This window comes from Leptonotus elevatus, chromosome 1 (assembly GCF_054856555.1).
Source record: "Leptonotus elevatus isolate MCC_2025b chromosome 1, RoL_Lele_1.0, whole genome shotgun sequence".
Taxonomy (NCBI): domain Eukaryota; kingdom Metazoa; phylum Chordata; class Actinopteri; order Syngnathiformes; family Syngnathidae; genus Leptonotus; species Leptonotus elevatus.
In genome coordinates, this window is record NC_141239.1 from 26,755,929 (window position 1) to 26,783,078 (window position 27,150).

General features: G+C 42.0%; 3 protein-coding genes across 5 annotated transcripts in view; 1 reads left to right on the forward strand and 2 right to left on the reverse strand.

Annotated features, from left to right (window-relative positions):
• The window catches only part of LOC147181429 (ubiquitin carboxyl-terminal hydrolase 22), a 38,359-nt gene extending 35,301 nt beyond the window's left edge, over positions 1-3,058 (reverse strand). For 2 of the 3 annotated variants that reach the window (XR_015096406.1, XM_086088207.1), the window contains exons 1-2: positions 2,529-3,058; positions 1,956-1,988 (exon numbers count right to left, since the gene is read on the reverse strand). Coding sequence is in view for 2 of the 3 variants with exons in the window: in XM_086088207.1 (XP_085944333.1) it covers positions 1,956-1,988; positions 2,529-2,648 (153 nt within the window). In the remaining variant the exon portion in view is untranslated. The remainder of the gene's footprint in view (positions 1-1,955; positions 1,989-2,528) is intronic. The other variant, XM_086088215.1, reaches the window with a different exon arrangement.
• A 9,268-nt stretch (positions 3,059-12,326) lies between these two features.
• Positions 12,327-13,104, forward strand: med9 (mediator complex subunit 9). Its single transcript, XM_086086646.1, has 2 exons — positions 12,327-12,441; positions 12,623-13,104. The coding sequence occupies exons 1-2, from the start codon at positions 12,359-12,361 to the stop codon at positions 12,840-12,842; spliced, it is 303 nt and encodes a 100-aa protein (XP_085942772.1). The 5' UTR covers positions 12,327-12,358; the 3' UTR covers positions 12,843-13,104.
• A 968-nt stretch (positions 13,105-14,072) lies between these two features.
• On the reverse strand, positions 14,073-16,039 carry LOC147181431 (dexamethasone-induced Ras-related protein 1-like). Its single transcript, XM_086082356.1, has 2 exons — positions 15,700-16,039; positions 14,073-14,769 (listed from the first exon to the last, which is right to left on the reverse strand). The coding sequence occupies exons 1-2, from the start codon at positions 15,968-15,970 to the stop codon at positions 14,246-14,248; spliced, it is 795 nt and encodes a 264-aa protein (XP_085938482.1). The 5' UTR covers positions 15,971-16,039; the 3' UTR covers positions 14,073-14,245.
• Positions 16,040-27,150: the final 11,111 nt, after the last annotated feature.

The window sequence follows — 27,150 nt, forward strand, 5'->3', positions numbered from 1 at the left end:
CTCTATATGCGCGCTTCACAGTTTGTACTTTCTTTACACTAGGGACACAAGAATTTTTACACACCGTGGTGCGTCTTCAGTTGTCATTGTTACAGAAAAGCCAGACTGCATTTGGGTGGAATGTGAGAGGCTACAGGAAGTCCTCAAGTTACGGCGGTGTTCCGTTCTTACGCTGGCAATGTAACACGAATTTCGACTTAAGTCAGATTTCCCCATTAAAGTCGATATTTCCATCAAAATACTTTGTACAGTAATTTTAAAAAACATATTTGCACGACCCGGAAGAGAACCAATATTTTATGTTTCCGCACGAACATTCATTGCTGACGGACGACAGAGCGGAGCTAAATTGCTAGCGCGAGTCGTACAGTGACCTAAGGGTCACAGGTTCAGATCCTGGCTCCGATTGTCCACTGTTAAAGTGCCCTTGGGCAAGACACTGAACCTTGTCAATATCCCGCCTCTGAAAGGCACAAGAGAATCAATGTTACCAATTTATTATACTGATATGTATTATTATACTAATACAAGGTTCCCGACATAGTGTTTCGAGGTTACGATCATGAATGTGCAATGCAAAGCGTTGTAAGTAATACATTAATTTAATTATTTTATACTTAGCAGCGGTTAGCATTCCACAAGGGTACAAACCGAGTTTATGTCATGAACTGAAGAGTGAGGACCTCTGGTGCCAATTTTTCTGGAAACACTTCTATGTGGTATTGTGGCTGTAGTGGATCATGCCATCATCATTGCCAAGTAACTAGTGTTTCAAATGTTGTGTTCGTACCAAAATACTAGAAAAGTAAGGTACACTTATTCTGACTTTTTATGGCATGCTGAGTTCCCACAAGAACCACGTATGGGACAGGGAGTGTTACTCTGTCGCATGCTACCATATATCTACTCTGTAAACACACACAGTGCAGCTCAGCCTCAGCCTAACCTGTAAGCCAGTCTGTGTGTTTGACTGACTTTGCATGAGCTGTGGCCATAGGTAGCTCGGGTATGAATGTGTTGATTAGGTGATCGTTTTCTCACCATTTGTTCAATAAAACAATTGAAGTGCATTGGCGGCTGTGTCTATTCTTGACCACTTGTGGCGGCATTACAACACCTAGCTAGCAGTCGTAAGATATATTAGATTATCCAACATACGTTACCTTCTGCTGTGGCACACACATCACACTTGATATTCCTTATACTTGAAATAATCCCAAATTGTTGTATTTTACTAACTCTTTCCTGCTTCTGGCTCGCTGCCATCGCACCATATCATTTCTACACGGAGTGGTCTGCACAACAGCAGTTCCATTAGTTACATTTGATCCCTACGAAGCTTCGAGGTAGGGATTTTGCTCTGGTATTTGGTATCGACTTATTCAAGTTATTCAATTAGTCATTGTAGTTCTAGTACCATCGTAAAATGAGGACACCAGTATTAATATTGGAGCTGAGATTCAAATCCAGAACCACAGAACTGGGAGAGGCGTGCTCACCACTCGTGCTCTGTGCTGTCCATTGTTGGAAAAAAGAAGAGCAATGAACACTGTGATACAATAATGCAAAGTAAACACACACCAATAAACATGTGAAATAAGTATTGTGCCGAATAAAACTGAGCATTATTACCTTGGCAAAGACAGAAACCTGGATACAGCTCTTGGACAGCTCTTATACAGCTGGGTACTGTAAGCTACATGGCGAAGTTTGACAGATATGTGCTACATGTTATGTGTTAGCTTTGTGATGATTACTGTACGTGGAAATGACCGGCAGGCACACAGGTAGGAATGAGAGAGCAAGCAAGCCAACTCCTGTTAATTTCAACTACCAAAAGCGAGGGGAAGAGGACAAGAGTAAGGAAAAAGATAGATTGGAGTGAAGAGGAGAGGAAGGGAAAAAATGAGTTGGAGGAGGGAAGAAAGAAGAGGGGGAGCAAAGCGTCAACTCACCATCTCTGTCCATCCCGCATCACCCCGAAGCACCTATTTTTCACAACAAAATACAAATGTGTGACACTTACAAGGCTGCACAGAACAACTTGAGGCAGATAAACTGACGAGACACACTGGCAAGGAGTACAGAGTTGGCTAAATGGAGGGAAAGTGAGTGGCCAGCTGGGGCACATGTTGTGAACGTTGCAGCATTGTCTGATTTGCATGCTCGAGCAACACAATGGGGTCTCATTTGATATGGTAATGTCCCACCCGCCCCGACTCCCTCTTGTGATCGGTGAGTTTTCAGCCTTGCGGCTAACTCACCTCAGCAACAATAACGTGAATAATAGTCGCATGAATGAAAAGTGTTGTGTTTAGCTGCCAAGGGGCAGCACCGTTGCTGACCGGTGAGCTGGCTAACTTGACCATCACTGGCGACGTTGTTTGTTTCAGCACATCCACTGATTCGTGTGGCGGTGCATCATTTTGCACTCATGCACCGTGTCCCCCTTTGTGTCACGTTAACTTCACAAGTGAATTAAGAAAAGGGCAGCGCAGGAAAACGTAATTGTTGTTGTTGTTGTTTACCTTACGTCTTCTGGTTTCAGCAGTGCTACTCCAAACAAAGCATTGGTATATGACGCGGAGGTTTTGCTTCCAATTGTCCACCTTATAACCGTTCACATGGGAGCACCCGGCCGGACTCATGACAGACAAAACATTCGGGTTGCGGTTTGCCGGGTGACAGCGTCAAAAAGTCTCCGGGGTGATTGGCTTTGGCTAGCCAGCTAGCTTTAGTTCCCCCCACCCCCCTCCACCAACTATCTGTCCAGAAATGGTTTCCGCTTGGAAACGGGACAAGCGATGTAGTATCCAAAAACGCTCTCCTCTGGCATCTGACAAGCGCCGTCTCGCACGTTAGCACCCTGGAAACATTGTTGCGGGGTCCCCTTGGAGTCGACTAGTCCTTTCCCGCTGCTGTGTTGACAACTTGCTTATTTTCCCATGAACGTTTTTAGCCACCGCCAGTTGCACTCTCACGATTAGTTAGCTTTCTTTCTCCACTTTAGCCTGGATGCTAACGCTCCAACTACTGCTTCACAATGCCCCGGCCAGCGTGCGCCGTGATTGGTCAAGACAAAGGGTGACGTTACTACGCCAAGCTCGACGAATGTTTTGGATACGTTCGTTTCTGTTACGCGTCGCGCCGGACGAGCGGGGCTTGAAGCTGAACTCTTGATTCAGAATACTTCATAGACACGCAAAAAAAAACAAAAAAATGCACAAAAGCGTCAATCACCCGCACCCCTTAAATATAATCTACAACAATCTTTACATTGATCCTATTTTTTATGTTTAAAATGTGCTGTAATATATGCTTTAATGCTATATGTAAGTCATGTCGTGATACTTGAATGTGTTATGTTTTTAAAATCCACAATATTGCGTCGTGTACTTAGGACGAGGCTCGGTTAAAAATCTATTAAAGTCTGCCATCTAGTGGCCACGCGTTACAGATCATTTGCAAATCTCAATTACCGAAGACTCGTTGCCATGATGTAGTGACTGCATAAATGAAGACAAATAGCACCATTACGTGCGGAGGCTGTGTAGCCTGAAGTAAACTTGAATGACTATTTACTTGACTATAAACTATTTACATGGGCGACTACGTACGGCTATAAGTACGAGTGAGTGGGATGCAATCCGATCCCGTGGGTTCTTGCCATTATGCCTCAACTCGGATCATCCCACTTTTGACACAATTTGTCACAGAATTGAGGAACAACACCCGCAAACTGAAATAATAATAATAATAATAAATATATAAAACAAAAATACAAAAACATGCAATTTCTGAGTAAATGTACTTGTCCTGAGACCCAATGTTAAATAATAAACTAAGAGAAAAGAATGCTTGAAAATAGTTTTTTAAATACACAAATAATTCTGGAGTACCGCCTAAATTGTAATTTTTATCATTTGATAGTTTCTTACCTATTATTGATGAATATGTAGCATAAAATCAGAAAAGTGAAGGTTATTTTTTCAAGAATTTCGAAGCCCAAATGTCCTTCAATTCTGGAATGACCCAGCCCCTTGTCCACTATACTTTAGTGTATACAAAGTGCAAGGCTGTTTTGGCATAGTAGCACCTGTCCCAAGGATCCATCCAATTGAATCGTGTGAAAACCATCCTCCTGAGTCTTGACACCACTTTCAAAGGTACCCTCTGCTTGAACTGTAACCACTGCATTAGTCACAATAAGTCTAGATGACGGGCGTCAAGCTCATTGTATTTCAGGGGCCACATACAGCCTGAAGGAGCCATTTCACCACATACGAGTATAGGCCACGAAGTTGACTGTTAGGTGTCACCATTGTGTCTGTTTCATTTGTTCAAAAGCCTCGTTAAGGGGGAAGTAGGTTACTCATTAGTTTGCAGGTGTGTAAGTAAATCTATGGAGATCCTGACGTCACGTGACTATTTCCTGAACACACACCTCTGGCAGGAAAGAAGCTTATTACTTGCAATGAGCATACTCACGTTTGTCCATCAACTTTCCGTCCAAGAGAATTCACACTCACTTTGATGATAAGGACATGATATACATATGCAAAATGGACAGGTTCGATGATATTACCGTTGCTTATGAAGCGCCGAGAGTGCTTATTTTAACTCGGCGACGCTGGTATGTGGAATTCCCAACTCACTTACACTGCATGGTGACTGGTGAGTGTTTGCAAATGTGACCATACAACGGTTTTACAAGTTTGTACAATCTGGATTTATTTCCCCTTCATAAAAAAAAAAAAAAGCCATCTAAGTTAGCAGTTTCACACAGTGTTATTAAGGTTTATTAGCAACTTTGCACCTGCTGATTCGGCTGGCGCTGCCGTTATTTATGCCGTAAAAAGTTTCCTTTTGGTCAGTTATTAAAGGATAACTCAACACTAAATCAACTTTTGTTTGCTGATTAACTGTATGAACTGGTGTCTACAAATGCTGTCTACATGTCCTGGTCATTACTTTGACATTTTAGCGCATGTTTGTTGAAAGCTAAAATTTGGGGCAAAACCTGAGTGTTTGGCGCCATCTTCAGGTAACACGCTGGGATAAACTCAATTTGGCTGTTTGTCCTCTCATTACACGAGACAATACATACTACGTCACTTGTTCTACATGACAAAGTCGCCCCCACCACCCACCGGCTCATTTTCCTACACGCCTCCTAAACTGCTTCTTTGTGAGTTGCTGCTGTCAATCACAGCCAGACCACGCCCAACCCTCTCCCTATTCGCAACACAACGGTCATCCAGGCAACACCCCCTTTGAGCGCCAATTTCAAATTTTAGTGAGGGGTGGAGCAAGAGTCTCACTTCCAGTTGAGTTATCCTTTAAATTCAACTGTGTATTATTTATTAAACCGTAGCAACATAACCAAACGAGATAAGAGTATTTCCCCTACATTTGTGTGTGTGGTGGGATGCTAGCTCCATGCAGGTTAGCATCTGCTAGTTCAGCCACTGTGTGCAAAGTGCCTGATCACGTAGTTCGCCTTGATTTAATAACTATACAATCGAGCTACATCTACACGACAAACTGATCCAGTAATTGACTCACCTGATATGGAGTGATTGCTACACAAGCGATATCTACCATAATGAGGAGAAACCCAATTCCTCTGTCTTGTTCTTCTCCCCTTTTATGGCTGCTATTTATTATCCATTGGCTACACATTGGTTCCACTTTTGGTAGTCTGGAGAATGCTCGATCGTTCTTTTGCCTCTTATCGTTGTGGCACCTGGTCTGCGACAGCTGTCTATCATTGAAAAGTGTGGCGTTTGCTGTTTACTCAAAGTAGCGGACATGTTTCCTATCCTGCTAAAATGGTGGCGCTAACGTGCATGGTGGGATGCGTGACGTCAACGTCCAGATCTCTATTCACCCTCGCAGTGGTTTTAAGATAAAGCTAGCCAATGTCAAGATCAGTAAAGTCGATGGACATCTATAATTAATATATATATGTAAATTGAGTTTTCCCTATTGTCTTCATGCAGCTGTACAAGTACGAAAATCTTCTGATGGTTTTACAAAACAACCTCAGATTTAACATAAAGTTGCTTCTTCAATTCAAATCTATCAAGTGGTCTGAAATGAACTCCAGAGTTGAAATGTACTAAATTTCTTATTTTTCATTCCTCTTATATTTTTTCATTTAAATTGTTACTTGGTGGTTATTTTTGTATATTTGTGAATTTAATCTTAATGAGATATTAAAAAAAAAAAATGTATCAGTGTTTTGTCAATTCTTGGGTAATCTGCGCACTCTGCTTCCATTTAACCTCTTAGGCTTCCGTAACCATTTTTGTTTCCACTCACATTGCGACACTGCTTGCAGAGGGTGAGTTGTTTGTGAGGGGAGCTACTACTTTGTTACATTATTTTATTTTATTTTTTTAAGAATTGAGCTGTTTATGTTGGTGCTGCATGGTAAATGTTGTGCATAGTGATATGTTGCTACAATCTTTTGTGCTAATTTCATCGTCGGTAGAGGTTTCGTGGACAATTTTCAGTTTCGCCGTTTGGGCGCGAATCCTACTTTTTGTTATATGACCAACGCTGAGAAAGTATTTATTTTGCACTGTAAATGCGGATATTTTTTATGTTTAGGAAGCAGATGTGCAGATGTGCAGATGACGAATAAGAAAACAAACTGTGTAACCAATTTGTCTTCTACAGAACAAACTAATTTCTGGAAAATAATCTATATTGAACCCTACGCACACGTCTGTTACTTTGGTTTATATGACTTGACTTTACATCAAGTTGTAGGGCTTTTTTTTTTCAATGGCACAACATTTAGGGGTGCACACTGTAAGCCTATTGCAAAGTAAATATTCACGCCAGTCATTTTCACTGTATGGTTAATGAGCTAAAGTGTGGACTGTTTCTCAGTAACAAACAATAATCAAGAATGGTAATAAAAAAAGAAAGAAGCTAACTTACTGGTCACATTAGCGTGAATATATGAAAAATCTGCTTGCATTGCCTCAGATTTTAGGAGAAAAATGCCACCATTTAGGGGTAGTGTGGAGCCTTGAGGTGTATAGACACCTGAACCTATTGTCTAGCTCAGGGTTAGGGAACGCCAGTCCTCGAGAGCCACTGTCTTCCCTGTTTGAAATGTCTCCCTCTACCAGCACGCCCGATTCAAATGATAATTTAATCGGCAAGCTCTGTAGAAGCCTGATCACAATCATGATCATTTGAATCAGGTGTGTTGGAGGCAAGCCTTGGTCTAGATTCTCAACAATCTCGACAATAAGTTCAAGTGTCCATACAGTTCCATCTACAACGAACCCTCCATTCATCATTGGGGATGTTCCCGACCAACTCCATATGAGTGCAAATGCATGATATATTGTTTTATCCCTCCCACATGCTTAAAACAAATTTAAAATTGTAAACACATTTGAATACATAGCAAATCGGTCAGTGTAAAATTTCCAGTGTTCGATCAAAATATGCAGTAAGAAGTGTTAATGTAACACTGTTAAGATAAAAAAAAGTTACACTGTCAGAGTGTTGGGGTGGGTGTTGAGTGTAACCAGAATTGAGTGTAAAATTGACCACACCCTCATTTCCGGTGAAAGAGAATGTTCCAATTTTCCAGCGCGCTGTCGACATTTCAATAGCAATAGGCCTACATCCAGTTGCTGATGTTGGGGTGGCGTGGCTCAGTGGTAAAGTGGTAAAGTGGTCGTCTCCTGTCCCTTAGAGTCTGGGTTTTAATCCCAGGCCAGTTGACTTTGTCGAAGTATCCTTGAGCAAGATGCTTCGGCTTAAATTGTTAACACTGACACTAGTGCAATACACTCATAAGTGTTTAAACACCAGAATTTAGTTTGGCAGAATTAAATGTTTAACACTGACGCTTGTGTAGAGGACTTTCAACACTACTCAGTGTTTACTAGTGTAGATTTTTAACACTATATAGTGTTGGAGTAACACTGGTTAAGTGGGAAAAAAGTAACACTTTGAAATTTGCACTCATTGGTGTGGACACATATAAACACTTTCCTAGTGTTAGATTTAAAATTCTTAGTGTTAATCTAACACTTGCGATTTTGTTGTGTACAGTAGACAAAAATTCAAAATGATCACTAATAACTCCAGATTTCTGCAATATGAGGGGGATTTCCACAGACAGATGAATAGGTTCCTCTCAACAGAACGACTAACGGACATTTAGATTGCATGAATTGTATACTCACCTCGCAGATCGAGCGCTACTGTGACATCATTATGTATGCTTAATAAAATGTCTTATCAGTCAAGATAAACATGGACATATGGCACCAAAGATACAAAGCAGTTGAATCTTGTCAGCTTCCACTTGGAGGCAGTACAGTTCTAAGTACCCACAGTTTAGCTTAGCGCGGCAAATTACTCCCACACACAACTACTGAATGAATGAAAGCTATGAAGCCCTGCACTGTCTACATATTCAGAGACAAAAACACTTCAAATGTTGTGGGATGGCTCTGCCTTTTAGTTAAAGCACCACTTAGATGCTGTATGATTTCATTCCATTCTGTTTATTATGGGCTGAATGGAGGACAGGCACGTGCCCTATAACCCTCGGCATGTTGATGGAATCACACAAAAAGACTCTTTGACAATAGTGCCAACACACACCACACAGGTTCAGGTTTTACCAGAACAATGGTGGGATAGCATTATGTATGCTCATAATCATTTAGTCAACAAAAACTGTCAACTTTTTCGTCCAGTTTTAGTCAGGACAATTATTTTACCCCTGTATATTTTGGTTTATGTTGAATATTTCGGATCCAAAACTATTTCACATAAAACTTTCTCTCATATTACTTCACACACAATTACAGTATATCTACAAGTGGCTACTATGGCTCCATTCAATGAGCTACTAAATTAGCCAGCTTTAGTTAGCGGTCAGATGAACACTATTGTTGCAACTTTATAGCCGTTGGATTAATGTTACATTCTAACTATATATGTGTATATTATTATTTTTTTTACCTTTCACAATGAATCCACCTCCTGTCTGTCCCATGTGATTGTGCATGTTGCACTGCTAGCTGCAGATTTGAAAGGGGGTGTGTCACTGTGTGTCACATGACAGATTAGCAGAGACAAGAGTTTACAAAATCATTTCATTTTCGTCTCGTTTTTGTTGATGAACTAAAATGTCCTTACATTTTAGTCCAGTTTTTATTAAGTGAAGTACATTTTCATCTCGTCTTCATTAGTCGACGAAAATGCATACTGATTTGGTCCCAGTTATTGTTTATTAATGAGGGTTTTAGTCTAGTCTAGTCTAGTTTTAGTCCGGTGAAAATGTGCGTTGACGAAATTATTTTTGTTTAATTTTCGTTGACGAAATTAGCACTAGTGTGTTTCAGCTTGGAAGAGAGAAACTCTCAAAAGAGAAAATATGAGTGAATTATTCAAAGAAAAGAGCCCAAAACTCTCAGAGAAATGAATCACAATGATCAGTGATTTATGGTTTACATAGTGCCCTTTTCATATGGTCACCATGACGTTAATGAATGCAAGGCGGCCCAACCGGATATTCCGCAGCCTTTACTGTCAGCACGTGCCAATTTCCTCAAGATATAATATTGAATATTTGAGTAGACCAAGTGTACTTACTGCTGGGTCATGACCTACTTTTCGACTTATAAATGTGAGGTAACCACGATATGACAATTATGACCTACAAACTCAAATCTAGGTCACCATTAACGCACATGTTCTGTATTTAATGTGTTCTGCATGTGTTACTTGGAATTGGCTTAGCAGCATTCTGTTATGCCTTTACATTTAATTACCATCACTGGTGCAGGTGTGTCCCTGCTATCTGACAGGTGTGAGAGTAGTGAGCGGGATAGGCTCTTTTCTTTGAAGAATGGTCGTGACTATATATAGGTCAGTGTGTTTTTGAAGGTCAGTAGATAAAATCCAATCCATGAGATAACAGACAGCACACCTATTGTGCCTACAGCTGTATTCAATAAATAGAGCCAATTATCTAGAATAATGTATGCACGATACTTAAGCAAACATAGACCACAGTCAATGATTGAATACAATCCCTTCTGTGACATTATCGCTTCAAATTTCAAAACAATGATTCCACTTCTAGGCATTTGTCGCCATCATACAACATTTAGGAACGCTACAGCCCCTATTTTCATAGGAAGGCGCCTGTAGGTCCATGTATAGTCCAATAAATGTAGCAAAGATGTTTGCATTTTCGCAAACTGTTTTTCTTGACGCCATAACATTTTGAACGTTTAAATTTCCCATCCCTTCGTCCACCGCATTCCCCCGACGAATATTAATGTGAAAATTTGGGTGCTTCTCACCTTTTTCCACCCCTGATCCGTTTTCATGCCTGGTGAGCGCACTAACCACTACACCATTCATTCAGTTAGGTTCAGCAGCGCAGAAATTATACACAAGTGTCGGCCACGGAATCTAGAAATTCAAGACGGCCAATTGTCATTGTACTTTGGCATTGCAAATGTGAAGGATAATTGATTGCTTTGAATTCATTTGGACAGAGTGTTTACTGATAAAAGCTACTTTTATCACTATCTTGCGAGCATGGAGGTCTCAGAGAAAGGGGTTCGCACCTAATGACGTCATAGGTATATTCTCGGGTTGGGAGGGGCTGGTGCTTGGAGAGCAGAATGACCTAGAATTTCTCATAGAGGGGCGAATGAAGGAAAACATCACTTTGGTGAGGAATTAGCATTTTAACATGGATAAAAGCTCCAAAAAGTTGATTTTTCACATTCTCAAGCTAGGTAATGCCGCAGATGATCCCATTACTTGTGTGCATGCTGAGAGGGGCCTTGAAGGGCAGTTCTCGTGAGTTAGCTGATGAATTGCGGCATGGAAAGTCTGCGATGACTGGAGGAGATATACTCCAGCCACCTCCAATTTTTAGCATAGCGTGGTTTCACACATTCAACATGCCCAGTGTCCAAGAGCAAAAACAACTATTTGAGTTTTCCTGATTTAAAATGTTTCCTTTTCTAATTTTTTACCACTTTTGTGGCATTCGACTGTGCCGATATTACAAGAAGATGAAACTATATATTATAGGTTTAATAAATGACTGTAAAAATCAAAGTGGCAAGGCAACTTACATGACTGAGACAGGATATTGTGGGAATATGGGTCAATGAATGAAGGATGAGAAAAAGATGGGTCAGATAATTTGCATTGGCTCTACACTCCTGTCAGAGTGTACGTGATACCAGCTCCGTTTGAAATGCGGAAAACGACAAATCCACAGATTCATCCATTTCATTTGTGAGGTGCTCTTTGCTTATTCTAATGACAGGAAGACCACCCAAATCGACCTTGAATGTTCTACAATAATAGTCACAGTGCCCTGACTGAACCACTTAATCTGAAAAAAAAAATGTTGTAAATTTTGCTACAGGTCCTCAAGATTGCTAGGTAGTATTAATGTAGCTCAACAATCCATTTACAGGTAGGCCTTCTTGTTATGACAATTGACAAGGACAATATTTTGAGGATTTGCTGCAGGGGCTACCAGTAGGCTATTACTCAAGCGACCCATTTACAATCATTTGCCTGTGAGGGGCCGAGTCAGGTAACCTGGCAAAGAAGACAATATTTGTAACTATAGTTGACTAAATAACGTATCATTGCTTGGTTTGCATATTTCTTACTGCATAAATTCAACAACAATAATAATAAAAATAATAAATACAGTATACGTGGTGTCTATCTACCCCCGCAAAAAAAGAAAACAAAATAAAAAGGATCAGGCACCACAATGTGTCACTGTAGGAATTATGTTTTTATTTTATTTTTTGGGTGATGTTTCACTCGAAAATATCCGTCATTGGTTTCATTGGACCTTGGCTCACTTTCCCATTGTGTTTGGGGAATTTTGTGATGGACCAGCACCTAGTTTTGAACCTCCGATCTGCAAGGCAGCTATTGTTTTCATTTGCATGACACAGTGCACATTCATGTATACATAATACACACATGGTCACAAAAGGTATATGTAAAGTAATTATTATGTACAATGTTTCGAATTTAAATGATAAAATCTCAAACTTGAGTGACACGAAATAGAACATTCTAAATTACATTTAAAAGCAACACAGAGGAGGAAAATAACAATAATAAAACATTTTAAAAACATTTGTTAAAAATTAAGTATCACGAATCTTAAACAAAAACAAAGAAACATTGAAAACATTCAAATGAAAACAATATACCGACACCGTTCGTCCTTTGGCCGCGGCGTTTGCGTAACGTCATCAGGAAGCGTATTTGTGCATGACGCAGTAACACTGCGACGAAAAGCAGGAGGCAAGCAATGATGGCTGTGTCACAGCCGAAGCAGGAGAAAGAGAGCGAAGACTGCTCTCTCCTACCTTTAGTTCACGATATTATTAAGTGGTAAGCTGAATCAAAAGTACGACGGCGTCTTAACTTTAAATGAGCGCAATTTTCTCCATTGAAAACCATTACAATGCTTTCTTTCTTGACATGAAAGCCACTGCAGCTAACACTGGGCTCGGCTAACAAGAAGCGATACAAACATGAGAACTAAAATGTCCCGTTTGGTTGTGTTTTCAAGCATGGACAAGGACAGCCCTGACGTGCACCAGGAGCTGAGCAAGCTGAAGACCAAGCTCCAGGAGGCCCGGGAGCAGATCTCCGCCATGCCCGGCATCGAGAGCAGCCCCGGGGAGCAGCAGCAGCAGCTGGCGACGCTGCGGGAGCAGGTCCGCACCAAGAACCAGCTGCTGCAGAAATACAAAAGCTTGTGCATGTTCGACGTACCCAAAGCCTCTTGAATACAGAGATGGACAATTGCCACAGTAACTAAGAGCGCACTCTGCTTTCCAAATGACAGGGACGCTTTGTTTACATTACAATGACAAGCGAGCTACGGTGGCCAACGAGACCAGTGTTTCAGATGAAGGACAATGAATGGACTTTTAATAAGTATTGGGTTACTTCATATTTTGGGAGGCAGTATATATAGTATTTTTGTGTGTGTGTGTGTGATAGGATGATGTCAGGCAAAGTTTTGTAATAAATAATGTAGAACAATAACTGAAATGTTGTTAGTCTTTTGACAAATTGGTTGCCTTTGGAGAGGGGCTCTACAAATAGTTTTTTGTTGTTGTCATGTGTACTATCCTGGTTATAATTGTATATCATTTAGGGGTTCTGAACATGACAAATGTGAAGAGCTACTACTACCTCTGAAATGACAGATTTGGTCAAATTATCTTTGAATATTATTATTTATATCCATCTTTGTCAACACAAGGCATATTGCCTAATCATGATGACATCATTTGAGGAGCCACAATATCGAGGAGCATTTTTTTTGCAGGTTAATCCTAATGACCTGAAACAAGTGTTTAAAGAAATTCTTGACTCATTTAGCATTTTCAGCAGTAAAAAGTTCCCCAAAAAATTCTAGAAGTAATTTGATAACTGCATTATTTTTCATGTCCAATTAATACTGTTAAAGCACATTTTGCCACTTGCTGTCAACTGAAAATGACATCACGTGCTCAAGAAACGGGTAACAATTTGTTTTTACCATAAACATAGAAAAAGTGTTACCGTAATTTAACGGTATAATTTCAGCAACCACAGCTGCCGGTATTTTACTGTAAAAATATAATATATTATTGTAGTCACCCAGCCAGTAGAAAGACTTAAATGCCTACAGTAAAATTTTTAGTTCCACTGGCCAAGTACATTTGTACGGCCACCCCTTGATGCATGGCCCCGTTGCCAGGCACCATGTGGAGACTTTTGTGATAGTTTGATTTAAATGTCAACATTAAGTGGCAACAAACAGTTGGAGGTAAGCATTTTGCCACCTAAGATTTGTTCACTAGTATACATGTAAATACTGTAGACAAATCTGAATGCATTCTGAACTTCACAAGATGGGGTTCACTGTACTCTTAAAAAAAAGAAGAAGAGTGAGGCAAGTTTATGAAAGTAGCAAGTTTTTATTTGATGCAAAAGTTGACGAACAAAATAAATACAAATTCAGATTTGTTCATAGTGTAACAAATATTCAAGTCTGGTGGAGGATGTAAACACAGTCAGTCGAGGCTGATTTCACAGAAACTGCATTGAGGACCGACGTCCCGGTGCTTGTCCACATGTTGCATGTCATCATCTCTCCAGTCCAAAAGTCCTTTGTGTCCCCCTCACCCCTCCAAGGGGGTCAGCAAATGACGCAGCCTTTCTCCTTAGCTTGACCTCCTCCCACGGCCTTCTCCTTGATGTACATCAAGTCACTGTGGACGCTGGGCCGACGCGCGAACGGCGCCACGATGCCATACGCGTCCTTGCACTTCCTGACGCGGAACGACTTGCGGTGCAGCAGCTCGCACGACTGCAACGACACCTTGCAGTGGCGGTCGGGGCTCATCTCGTCCGGCAGCTTGGCCATGGCGAAGAGCGTCTGGAACATCCGGTCCACGTTGATGTTCTTCTTTGCCGAGATCTCAAAGTAGGCGCAGCAGTGATCGTCGTCGCCGCGGACCAGCTGCTCGATCTCCTCCTCCTGCACCTCGCGCTGGAAATCGCGGTCGCTTTTGTTGCCGCAGATGACCAGAGGCACGTCGGCGCTCTCCTTGGTCTTGTTCCTCAGACACGACTTAGTCTCGTAGATCTGCCGCTTGAGGCGCTGCACCTCCTGGAAGGAGTCTCGGTTGTCCAGGCTGAACACCAAAATGAACACGTCGCCTGCGGGAGACAAAAGGAGCAAATGTACAGTTAGGACCAACCAACAAGTGGATCCCACATAGGTAGCCATGAATAAACGGCATAAGTATGAATTTTTACAATGTTGGATGGATTTGTGCATTTCTACATTGCATTGACTGTTAAATGTGGGAGTCATTAAATTTTGATGTATTTATGATGACTAACATGCATTGCATTGACGCCTTGCATTGACTAATGTTAATGAGCAAATCGCAATGCACTTTTTTAATACACTACTGTTGAGTGGACTCTGCATTGCCTTGGTAAATGAAATTGCATTGGATATAATGTGAATATGCTGAATTTCATGGCCTTTAAGTGTCTACATTAGTGACTAAATTGCATCTTTCTTAAAAAAAACTCATTATATTCTTCTATTAGCAGTTTTTCTTACAAAATAAGAAATCCTCATAATATTTTAACTTAAATATCTTAGGTTTCCCTTATTATAATGTTTTATTATTGTAATACGAGGCTACAACTTTTTTGTTGTAAAAAAAAAAAAATCCTCCCATTTCCCCCCTTTTTGAAATGACATATTGTTTCCTCATAATATTGCAACATTAATTTTCATAAGGCTAAAAAGCAAAAACAAAACAAAACTTTAATATTCAGATTTTTTCCCGCCATGGAATTTTGTGATGTTCAAAAATTCTAACATTTTTCTCATAATATTGCAACTTTATTGTTAAATTGCAGTGAGTGAGCTGCATTGCCTAAATTTCAATTTGACACATACATTACTGCATACACACTATTGCATCAGTTTGCAGTGCATAATATCCTTTAATGCCATACATTCCTGAGTAAAATCTGCAACGACGATGCATTCGCAAGTAACCACAGCACTGACGTTAATTGGCTGCATGCAGGAGTAAACTCTGCATTGCACGCGGGCTCCAAACGCACCTGTGAGGATGGAGAGCCTCCTCATGGCTGGGAAAGGATGGTTCCCGGACGTGTCCAAAATGTCCAGCTGGTAAACGTTCCCGCGGATGCTGTAAAACTTCCTGTGGAAGTCCTCGATGGTCGGCGTGTACTGCTCGTCCACTCGCGAGTTCAAGAAGCGCGAGATGATGGCCGTCTTGCCCACCTTGTTGGAGCCGAGGATGACCATCCTGCGGCAGTTCTTGGCCGGGATGTTGAACTCGTTCTCGGAGGGTGTCATCTTCTTGATCATGGTGGATGCAAGTTTTACAAATCCACTTTGTGTGCGTGTGTGTGGTGATGTGAGACGTAAGGTGCGGGTCTCATAGATGCTACAAGTGGTCCAGGGTGGCGCTTTTATTAGGCAGATGGCCGCGCCTACCGTGTGCGTCACGCTCCCGCGGAGGCAGCTGGAACAGACTGACAGACTACACCCTCCCCCGCCCCCCACCCCCGCGATTGCGTGACATCAGTCCACTGCCCGCAAAGCCTGAATAAGACTGTTTCGTTTGAAATTTTGTTTAAAGCAATCACGCGCAAAACAGCAGGAAAGTGAAAAGGCGTTATATTGTCGTTTTTTATTTTTATTTTTTTTTAAATAGGACGTTGCATTTTTCTCTTGCAAACATCTGTCAGTCATTTCTCTGAGACGCCCCCAGGAGGAAAAACAGCTGGAGTGTCAAGGTTAGACCAAAAGGGGGCACCCAACCTCAGAAATACAAGAATGGTGTCTTTTGGACAGGCTTTAAAGTGAACTGCTTTTGTATGTTGGAGTTCAATTTTGCAGCTTGGGACATACAATGCCACTTTTCTTTTGCGCTAAACAAGGTGCAAAAATTTACACGATAAGAGTAGACAGATAGTATAGGCCTATACCTGTATACAGTGATAAAGTGGCCACCATAAACAACTATGACGCTTACACAATTCAAACTTCATTCGTCCATTGTGTGCAATGACAATAAAACTGAGACAATTCCACTTGATAGCCCAGAATTGTTGACAGCCGGGCTTTTTTATTTATTTATTTTTAGCTAAAATGCCATCTAGGAGGCTGCATGGCCCATGGAATTATTTCTTCTACTTTTTCTTAATTTTTTTTCCAGATATATGAGTTAGTTAAACAACGAGTTTGGCCAGAAAGAAAGTTTGTTTGTTTGTCTTATTAATTACATTTTCCTTTCAGACATGTCATTGTAACTAACAGCTTCCAACACAACCTTTACTCATGACATCCGAAAAGTAAAACTTAAAAAACGTAAACTCTATTATCCTGTACTAAGCATTTGCTTTTTTTATGCTCCAACGCATTCACAATTTTAATAGGTCAATTTATTTTTAGCCCAAGGCGTTTAAATATGGACTCACAACGTTAAGTATTGTTGTATGGAAAATTAACATTCACTCTGTGGCAGGTGTATGTTCAATATGCAATTAAGCCACGTCAAACATCTCCCAAAACGGAGCGAGTGCAACAGCCATCGACTTCCTTCCCATGTTGTTGCCAGCCAGCTTTGTGACTCAAACGCTTCTCATCCACTTGGCCACTTATTACCTTTAACTTCTCTTCTCAGCATGTGAGTCAGTGCTCACAAGAGAAAGAGTGCAAGATCGAGGGAAGAAGTCTTGTGATGTAGGTGTTGCTATTTTCAGGGCCAGGGAACGGCCCGCGGGACACCACATTAGGTACGCCAGCACAATGGTTGGAATTTTACCATGTGTTCCAGGAAAGCTGTTTTTATAGTGTACAAATGATGGAAAATGTCATTTTTATATACAAATAGTTGTATTAATGATTGACCTCACTAGATAGAATATTCTCTTGTTTCTGTGTCAAACACACTGTATTTACCTTGATTTCGAGCGAAAAGTACAAATGGCCCTGACCTTTTTAGGCGAGGGACGAAATTGGATAGGTGTACTTAAGGCGGCTGTTCTCGGCTCGGAGCGCCGGGTTTGTGTAACCGCGGCGGAGGCGGTCTACTAGTGCTCACTTCGGCCAGTAATGAAGCCAGTGTGTTCTCTCCGCCGGAGACACATGCTGTGTGGTGCGCTCTGCTGTAACACTGCAGGACATAAACACAAGTATTATCTCTCATAAGCACAAGTGAAGTTTTAAGCATTGATTGACATGTGAAGCCATCAACACATACAGTACACTGATGAAATAACGTTGATTTGAGTAAAAACGCCTGCTGTCGTGAGTCAAGGACATTCACATCGAAGTTCAGTAATCCACTCTCAGTTATCCTTGAAGACAGCTACGTATGATTGGAAAATGTCACACTGGCATTCCCATGAGAATTTAAATGGACATTTTACATAAATGTTTACTTTTTAGTGAATTTGACCATTTTGGATCAAATATCACTCAAATTAATTGCAGCTAAGGGGACTGCACAATCACACTGAGGAGCTACAGATGCGTTAGCAAGCTTGCTAGCTGGCTAACCCGCCGCATCACAGCTGAGGAAAAACAACACCTGACCAAACACAGGTGAGCCGTGATTGGTCATTTGAGCCCTGAGCAGCTGTGCTGTGATGTCATTTTCATTCGACAAAATGGCCACCCCCTGAGATGGAGAAAAACGGGTACATTTTGCTACTTGGCTCAGAATCTACAAACACAATATTAATCAGAATGCCGCATTTAGGCTAATGGGTGGGCATAGAACATATTATTGTAAAGGAACTTTTTGGGTTGACTTCCCGTTTATTTACTACAGTTGTTTCCATTTTCATTTGTTATGAACTACTGGGTCATTCACAGTAAAGGCAGCACCATGGTATAGTGGTTTTGAATTGCTTTAGATAGGGGTGTTTTTTTGTTTTATGTAACAATTTATTTTCATTTATGCTAAAATAGAAATTACATTTTATTTTATGTTGTGTTTTTTTGGGGGGTGAATGAAAAGGACATCTTTAAAATATTACATCGCATGCGGCCTGACCCACCTTAATAAATAGGCCATTGACTGATAGAAAAGTTTTGCGACTATTTAGGATTTATGTTAGTGTCGTCCTGCTCTAAATTAGGCTGTCAAGCCAGACCCACTTTCTTGAAAGACAGGAAGTGGGTCTGGTAAAGGCTGCCATTGACCGATGTTCGGCCCGGTTCCAAACAAATTATGCAATCAAATGTGTTTATTTCCTGTGACTTATTCTTCGTGAGCAACGTCACTCTTGGGCAGCGGACGTCTATTCAAAATGGCGTGTGGGAGATACGGTACCGTGTTTCCTTCAGCATTAAACTCAGTTTTAAATGACCAAAAACACATAAACATTAAAAAAAAAAACTGCAGCTGTTGGGACTGGAAGCATTTCAAAATAAGACAAGTCTCAAGATTACAGACTTATATATGAATGGACTAACAATGACATTTTTTGGCTGTCGCAAGAAAAGTGAAGCCACCAGCGACCATCTTTAGTTGCCACTCGCTAAGGCTACCTAACTTGAATACAGTTCTCTAATTTCTCACATTATTTTCTCTGTTTACGGCGAAAATGCCACTGATAAGACTGGGAGAAGCGCTACATGATGCACATTTAATCCGTAGGAATGCGATTACATGTACGATCTGAGGGTATATTTGTTTGCAAACTACGGCAACTACACTTGGTCAAAATATGTAGGAAGTTCCCAAAATACATAACTTCCACAATTCGCTAATTGCTTCTTTTCACTGTCTGTTTGGTTAGGTTTGCTCTACCTCAGCAATGCGCTTGATGGCGACTGTGTCCAGACTCACGTGCTTGTACACGATGAGTCTGATTTCCAGGCTAGCTCTGAATTGTACATATGTGTGAATGTGGGAATGAATGGTTGTCCGTCCCTGCCATTGACTGGTGACCAGTCCAGGGTTTACGCCCAATTCATACTGACTGCGTAACGTACGAATAGAAAGCATTCGAGTCTGCAGTGCGGTGCGTATGCGGTGCGGAACAGATTGGGCTCTGCGGAAGGTTTTCGCAAGCGTTTAATATTTTTTCCGGACGCCGCATGCGGATTTTCATGAAGCTGAAGAAATTACACGAGCCGGACAGGAAGTCGAATGTCTGCATGAAGGTAGATCCAGTATATTTCAAAATAAAACCGTTTGCGAACTCATTTTTGGGGGAGGGAAGCTAGCTAACTACATAGCATGACATGAGTCGGACATTTAATAGAAAAAAACAAGCTCAGAATAAATTAAACATGACAAAATAACACTATTTAAACACAAAACGCACTTACCCATGGTTGAAGTCCCAGAAATCATGTCCAAAAGCATATCAATGTGACAAAAGGCAAGTGTGGCTATTGTTTACCAATAGGACCAATAGGAGTCCGTGTGGATGCCGTACAGAAAACGCACCGCGTCCGTTTCGCAGTCAGTGCGAATTGGGTGTCACCCTGCCTCTCACCCAACTCAGTTGGAATAGGCTCATCTGCGACTCTAATGTGGAAATGCATGGATGGAGCTGTCTGACTATTATGATTTGCTTAGAATTCTAGAAGTCAGTTTCATGCCATGCGGTGAGTTGAAAACAGGCACTGACCTGTGTGTGGACTGAACTTTATTCCGGTCTGTAAAAACACATTATAAAGGATGATGACTTAGGGACAAAATACAAATGCAGCCCAAAAAGCAGGAGATGTAAAAAAAACAACAACAGATTTTCACACGGTGATGGTGAGAAATGTGAGAACCGAAGAGGTGATGGTAGACAAATACGTATGCAGTATATGACACATCGGCAACTGGTGCCAAGTCTAATTAACAGTTTCCTATAACATATGCAAAGCGTATGTGTGGTAACATGAGGGTGTTTGCTTGCGTACTTCAACGTTTGTAAGTATGTGTGTATTAACACATACAGGTTGGTGCAAGCTGCTTCATTATGTAATCTAATGCATTGAGGGGAAAACATGCTAAGTTTATGCAATATATATACAGTATATACTGTATGTACTTTTTTGAAAGGGCACTTCTATCAAATACAAACCATACATGTGCAAAATGTGACCACATTACAAATATTGCAAACATTACACATAGTTAAACAATTAAAGACTCTGTAAAGTGAATTCAGAGATTTGGTTTTAAAAACATTATGAGGGTTTGAAGGCGGAGAACACTGTACTGAAGTACTCAATTGTGGTAATAAAACAAAAAATAATAATTTCCAGTTTTATATACATTTTGTAGAAACTTTATTTGGACGTGCGCCGTCATTGTTATTTACGTCACAACGCATTCAGTGTGTGCTGGTGACGTAGAATGGCGGCAGGCTGTCTGCTGAGCAATGTGAAACGCCCATAAAGAAAGCAAGTTAAGCCTCGTAGCGTTCCTAAAGAAACAACATGCGATCGGGAGAGTCACCCTCCCCCACGCCGTACTCTCGTCATTCACCAGACGCATTCAAGAGTTTTGATCGTCCCTTTAGGAACGCTACGGAGGCTTACCTTGCTTTCTTTATAGGCGTTTCAGATTGCTCGGCAGAAAGCCAGCAGCCATTCTACGTCACTACGCACCGTATGCGTTGCGACGTAAATAACAATGGCGGTGTACGTCCAAATAAAGTTTCTACAAAATGTATTAAACTGGAAATGATTTTTCAAAATTGAATCTCCTAGGTATGTTAGTAACAGCCAAATAAATAATATAGAGCAAACTTGTCATGAAAGATGGGGTTCCTTTTAAACTCTTTTTCACCATTTCAGTTTTTCAAAATGTTTGCACCTTCGTTCAAATCAGTGGTTATCATAGCCGTTTTGTTTTTGCTATAGACCAAGTAGGCGGCTGCCTAGGGCCCCCAAGCCACCAGGGCCCACCCCAACCTCTATGTGTAGTCCTACCCGAGGACAGAGATGGGAAGTACTTGTACTTCGTTACTGTACTTTTTTTTTTCAGTTATCTGTACTTTACCTGAATATGTTTTATTCTTGTGACGCTTTAGTTTTACTTCTTACTTTTCAAATACAAATATGTACTTTTTACTTATTACATTTTGAAAATGGGGTTGTTACTTTTGGGGTGCGTGAGACACAACGTAAGACACACGAAGCTCACGCCCCATGCACCGAAAACCAAACGAGTTGCTAGTCAACGATCACGCATGTTTGTCAATATGGAGGAAAATGAGCTCCCAAACGCTGCCAGTTTTAAAGCGTCTCACAGGGAATGGATCAGAAAGTGGTGATCGTGTTCACTGGAAGACTTAATAACATTTACAAAGCGTGTGAGCTGTCAGTCATCCCGACTGCTAGAGTTTTATCATCTGGGAGCTAATAGCATAGCAGCAGGCTAAAGTAAGTAAGTATTTTACTATCCAGTCACCCACACTTTTGCAAAATCCTGTCTTCTCCACCTCTTCGGCGATTCCCCATCAAAGACACATGGGAAGACGAAGACAACAGACTGAAGGTGGATTAACGCTGGTGAAAGGAAACGTAAATGGCCATACTTTGCACGGGGCCCGGGAGAAAAAATAGACGGGATATATGGACACATTTTAAATATGATGAATAGAGAAAAAAAAACTACCTGCTTAATTTCATTCGGAGGGAAAAGATGTGGACACAATTTATATCCGTGAAAAACACGACAAACTTGAAGAGACGTTGCAGTTCACCACAAAGACATTGTGGTAGGTTAACAAAAAATGTTGGTGGTGGTTGTTTATAACAACGGCTATAATGTTCCAACAGTAACGGTAAAGTGATGCTGACTAACTTGCTAGCGATAGTAGCCACTTGTAGCCTACAGAGTTGAAGTTGTACCAACTGTTACGAACAGCCGCTAGCCCCGGTGACGCGCTGCGTCACTGTTCAAGCATACACCAATATGAGCTGTAGAAGCTGTCCGTAGAAGAAACGGAGGCACCCAATGTTAGCCGGAAGCTAACGTCGACTCTTAAGGCTAAACCTTACCGGATCGATGCTATTCATATCAGCGGTGAGGAATTATGGCAGTTGGCACAAGGTGTTGGCGGATGTTGGGTTGTAGTATCGTGGAATGGACAGAGTTTTGGTCTTCCAAGAGTGATACTGAACAAATTGTTTTTCATCAAAAAGATGAGAGAAAAACGTTTTGTAAACTAATTTTAGATCAGATAGATATGTTCGGTATTATCTACTGGCAAAAAATATAATGGGTGTAAAATTGTCTCATTAGACTAAAATGGTCGAATTATAGTCGACTAAAACTTGACTAAACAAAAAATTTAATTAGGTTGACTAAATATGATAAAAACTAACAAGCACGATTGAAGTGGACTACAATTGAGACTAAATTTAAACATGGCTGATAAAATGAATACTACCACACACAAATCATTGTCTGTTGATGTTTCAGCCCATCTATTTTGCATAATAACAATAAAAAAATTGTGAATCTTTTTTAATGGGTCTGTGGCATTTGAAGTCTCATTTTAAGAGATGTAATGGTTAAGTGTCATTCTCAAGGGTAATTTTTTAGACTCCAATAACTGACTTTATTTAAGGTGTTGTGGTCACTTGTTTACATGCAGTCAAATATGCCTGAATGTAATCAAGGCAAGTGTGCTGTAATAGACATGCTAGTCAGTTCCAGGCAGCTGTAACAGTAAACAACAGTTATGACAACAATCAACTACTCGCTTCCACTGTTACTCATTCAGTGAGATAACATCTGCAAGCTGATGAATGTGTTTGTGCGGGTGCATGAGAGGCTATCTGATGATAATGGCGTGAGACAGGGAAGGGGGCCAGTTGCGTGTCAAGCAAAGCCAAGCTGTTGAGTGAAGCATGGGCCCCTGCCCTTTCCAATACACTCAAGTCTGGCTGGACTGCAGCTTTATTTGGCCCACCGCACCCATGTTTTGATATTATATTGTTATTGTCGGTGACACGCAAGCTGATGTCGATCTGGATTCTTGAAGCGGGGCCTGAGGTTCTAACCTTGCCAGCAAACTTAATTCTTGCGGTATTTGTTCACAAACATGATGATCTTGTACTGCTCTCGCAGAACTGTTCATCACCAACCTTTTTTAGGTGGGACCAATCAGGTGTTGTTGAGGGCGGGACATGAAGCTGTGACCAAACCAGGAAGCGCTGACGCAGGGAGAAACAAATAAACCTAACATGGACGAATGGATGCTGCCATTTATTCTGTTCTCGCTGAATTACTCACTGTTTCCTTGTTGAACAGCAAGAGACGCTTCATGCATTTTTATCCGGTAAAGATACTTGTGCTTTTTTTCCCTAAGGCATGACCGAAGACGACATTTTCATCCGTTGCCGTCATTAGTCAAAACAAACGTACTCAAGATGCCGCATCGTCCAATCAGCTCAAAGTATTGTGCAGATTGTCCCGCCTTTCCCGAGCAAATCACCGTGGAGCAATCCCAAATAGATATTGTGACGCCGGTGTCGGTACCAGATGTGATCGGGCTGCTAGATTGTATCGGGGTCGCCTACAGATGATGTCACGCTACAGGATTGGCTGGAAAATGCCCGTTTACAATTGTTCAATAAAGTTATATGAAAGAAAATTGACGGTAAAACATTGGAAAGAAATGAATAAAGATGTCATTGAAATAACAAAATGTATGGACTGAAATTGTAAAAACCTGAATAAACCTAAGACTATAAAAGCAGGATACTGTAAGATTGAAGAAATAATAAAATAGATTATAGCGCCTTCGCGCTTGCCGGTGACGTCACGAAATGCTCGATTCACTTCGGTTTGGTTTATTTTTTAGCTGTTCACAAATCACAATACATCACAAAAACAGACTTAATGATAATAGGAACAATTAACATTTTAAACTGACATTATTTGTCACATCTCAGGCAATTAATTTGTGTATTTATCATTTATTCAATCTATTTTATTATTTATTCAATGCATCCATCAATCCATCTTCTTAACCGCGGGGGGTGCTGGAGCCGATCTCAGCTGGCTTCGGGCAGTAGGCGGGGCACACCCTGAACTGGTTGCCAACCAATTGCAGATGCCGAGACGAACAACCATCCACACTCACAATCACACCTAGGGACAATTTGGAGTGTTCAATTAACCTGCCATGCATGTCTTTTTTGGAATGTGGGAGGAAACCGGAGTACTCGGAGGAAAACCCACGCAAGCACGGGGAGAACATGCAAACTCCACACAGGAAGGCCAAAACCTGGACTCGATCTCACGTCTTCTGCACTGGGAGGCGGACGTGCTAACCAGTTACCCATCGTGCCGCCTATTAAATATATCTTGCGTTTATATTCTTAGGTTTATTTACGTTTTTTACAATTTCAGTCTGTACATTTTGTTGTTTAAATTACATCTTTAATACTGTATTTTCTTTCCAATGTTTGACATCAACTGGATAATTTCCGGCAAATCCTGTAGCGTAACGTATTCTTTAGGCGACCCCGATACGATCTGGCCCCCATGATCTGAACCCGAATGGTGTTCTATTGTACTTCTGTGCTCGTTACGGATTGTCCATAACGAACACCATGTTCAAACATAGGGGTGTCCATCTGTGCACTTGGCACCAGGACACCCTAGGCCGCAGTTTGATGATCAACTTTGTAGTCCTGTAGGATTTGCGGCCGCATGTTTTGGACACTCGGGTGAAGAGAGGGGCGGAGCTGTCAACTGATCACCACCTGGTGGTGTGTTGGCTGCGATGGTGGGGAAAGATGCCGGTCAGACCTGGTAGACCCAAACGTATTGTGAGGGTCTACTGGCAACGTCTGGCAGAATCCCCTGTCAGAAATAGTTTCAACGCCCACCTCCGGCAGAACTTCTCTCTTGTCCCAAGGGACATTGAGTCCGAGTGGGCCATGTTCCGCGCCTCCATTGTGGAGGTGTGGCCGTAAGGTGGTCGGTGCCTGTCGTGGCGGCAATCATCAAACCTACTGGTAAGGGATGCCATCAAGCTGAAGAAGGAGTCCTATTGAGCCTTTTTGGCCTGTGGGACTCCGGAGGCAGCTGACATGTACCGGCTGGACAAGCGGAATGCAGCTTTGGCGGTTGCTGAGGCAAAAACCTGGACATGGGAGGAGTTCAGTGAGGCCACGGAAAAAGATTTCCGGACGGTTTCGAAGAATTTCTGGTCCACCACCCGGCGTCTCAGGAGAGGAAAGCAGTGCACCATTAACACTGTGTATAGTGGAGATGGGGTGCTGCTGACTTCGACTCGAGACGTGGTGAGTAGGTGGGGAGAATACTTCAAAGAACTCCTCATTTGCACCGACACGTCTTGGGACTCTGAGGTGGGCTCTCCTATCTCTGGGGCCAAAGTCACTGAGATGGTTGGAAAGCTCCTTGGTGGCAAGGCCCAGGGGGATGGATGAGATCCACCCGGAGTTCCTAAAGTCTCTGGATGTTGTGGGGCTGTCGTGGTTGACACGCCTCTACAACATTGCGTGGATATCAGGGAGAGTGCCTCTGGATTGGCAGGCCGGGGTGGTGGTCTCCCTTTTTAAAAAGGGGGACCGGAGGGTGTGCTCCAACTATAGAAGGATCACACTCCTCAGCCTCCCTGGTAAGGTCTATTCAGGGGTGCTGGAGAGGAGGATCCGTCGGGAAGTCGAATCTCAGATTCAGGAGCAGCAATGTGGTTTTCGTCCTGGTCGTGGAACAGTGGACTAGGTCTACACCCTCGGCAGGGTCCTCAAGGGTGCATGGGAGTTTGCCCAAACAGTCTACATGTGTTTTGTGGATTTGGAGTAAGGCGTTCGACCGTGTCCCTCGGGGAGTCCTGTGAGGGGTGCTTTGGGAGTACGGGGTACCAAGCCCCCTGATACGGGCTGTTCGGTCCCTGTACAACCGGTGTCAGAGTTTGGTCCGCATTGCCGGCATTAAGTCAGATTTGTTCTCAGTGAGGGTTGGGCTGCCTTTTGTCACCGATTCTGATCATAACTTTTATGAACAGAAATTCTAGGTGCAGCCGAAGTGTTGGTGTGTTCCGGTTTGGTGGCCTCAGTATTGCATCTCTGCTTTTTGCAGATAATATGGTGCTGTTGGCTTCATCAAGCTGTGATCTCACTGGAGCGGTTCGCAGGCGAGTGTGAAGCGGTTGGGATGAAGATCAGCACCTCCAAACCATGGTCCTCAGTCGGAAAAGGGTGGCGTGCCCTCTCGAGGTTGAGATCATGCCCCAAGTGAAGGAGTTCAAGTATCTTGAGGTCTTGTTCATGAGTGAGGGCAGAATGGAGCGGGAGATCGATGGGCAGATCGGTGCAGCGTCTGCAATGATGCGGACTCTGTATCGGTCTGTTTTGGTGAAGAAGGAGCTGAGCCAAAAGGCGAAGCTCTCGATTTACTGGTCGATCTACGTTCCTGCCCTCACCTATGGTCATGAGCTGTGGGTCGAGACCGAAAGAACAAGATCCCGGATATAAGCGACCACAATGAGTTTCCTCCGCAGGGTGTCCGGGCTCTCCCTTAGAGATAGGGTGAGACG

Bases quoted from the DNA above. Each gene is read 5' to 3' on its own strand.
- LOC147181431 (XM_086082356.1), bottom strand. From the start codon at position 15,970: ATGATCAAGAAGATGACACCCTCCGAGAACGAGTTCAACATCCCGGCC. The intron at 14,770-15,699 runs GTGCGTTTGGAG...TGTCTCCCGCAG, and splicing joins GAGGCTCTCCATCCTCACAG to GCGACGTGTTCATTTTGGTG.
- med9 (XM_086086646.1), top strand. From the start codon at position 12,359: ATGATGGCTGTGTCACAGCCGAAGCAGGAGAAAGAGAGCGAAGACTGC. The intron at 12,442-12,622 runs GTAAGCTGAATC...TGTGTTTTCAAG, and splicing joins GTTCACGATATTATTAAGTG to CATGGACAAGGACAGCCCTG.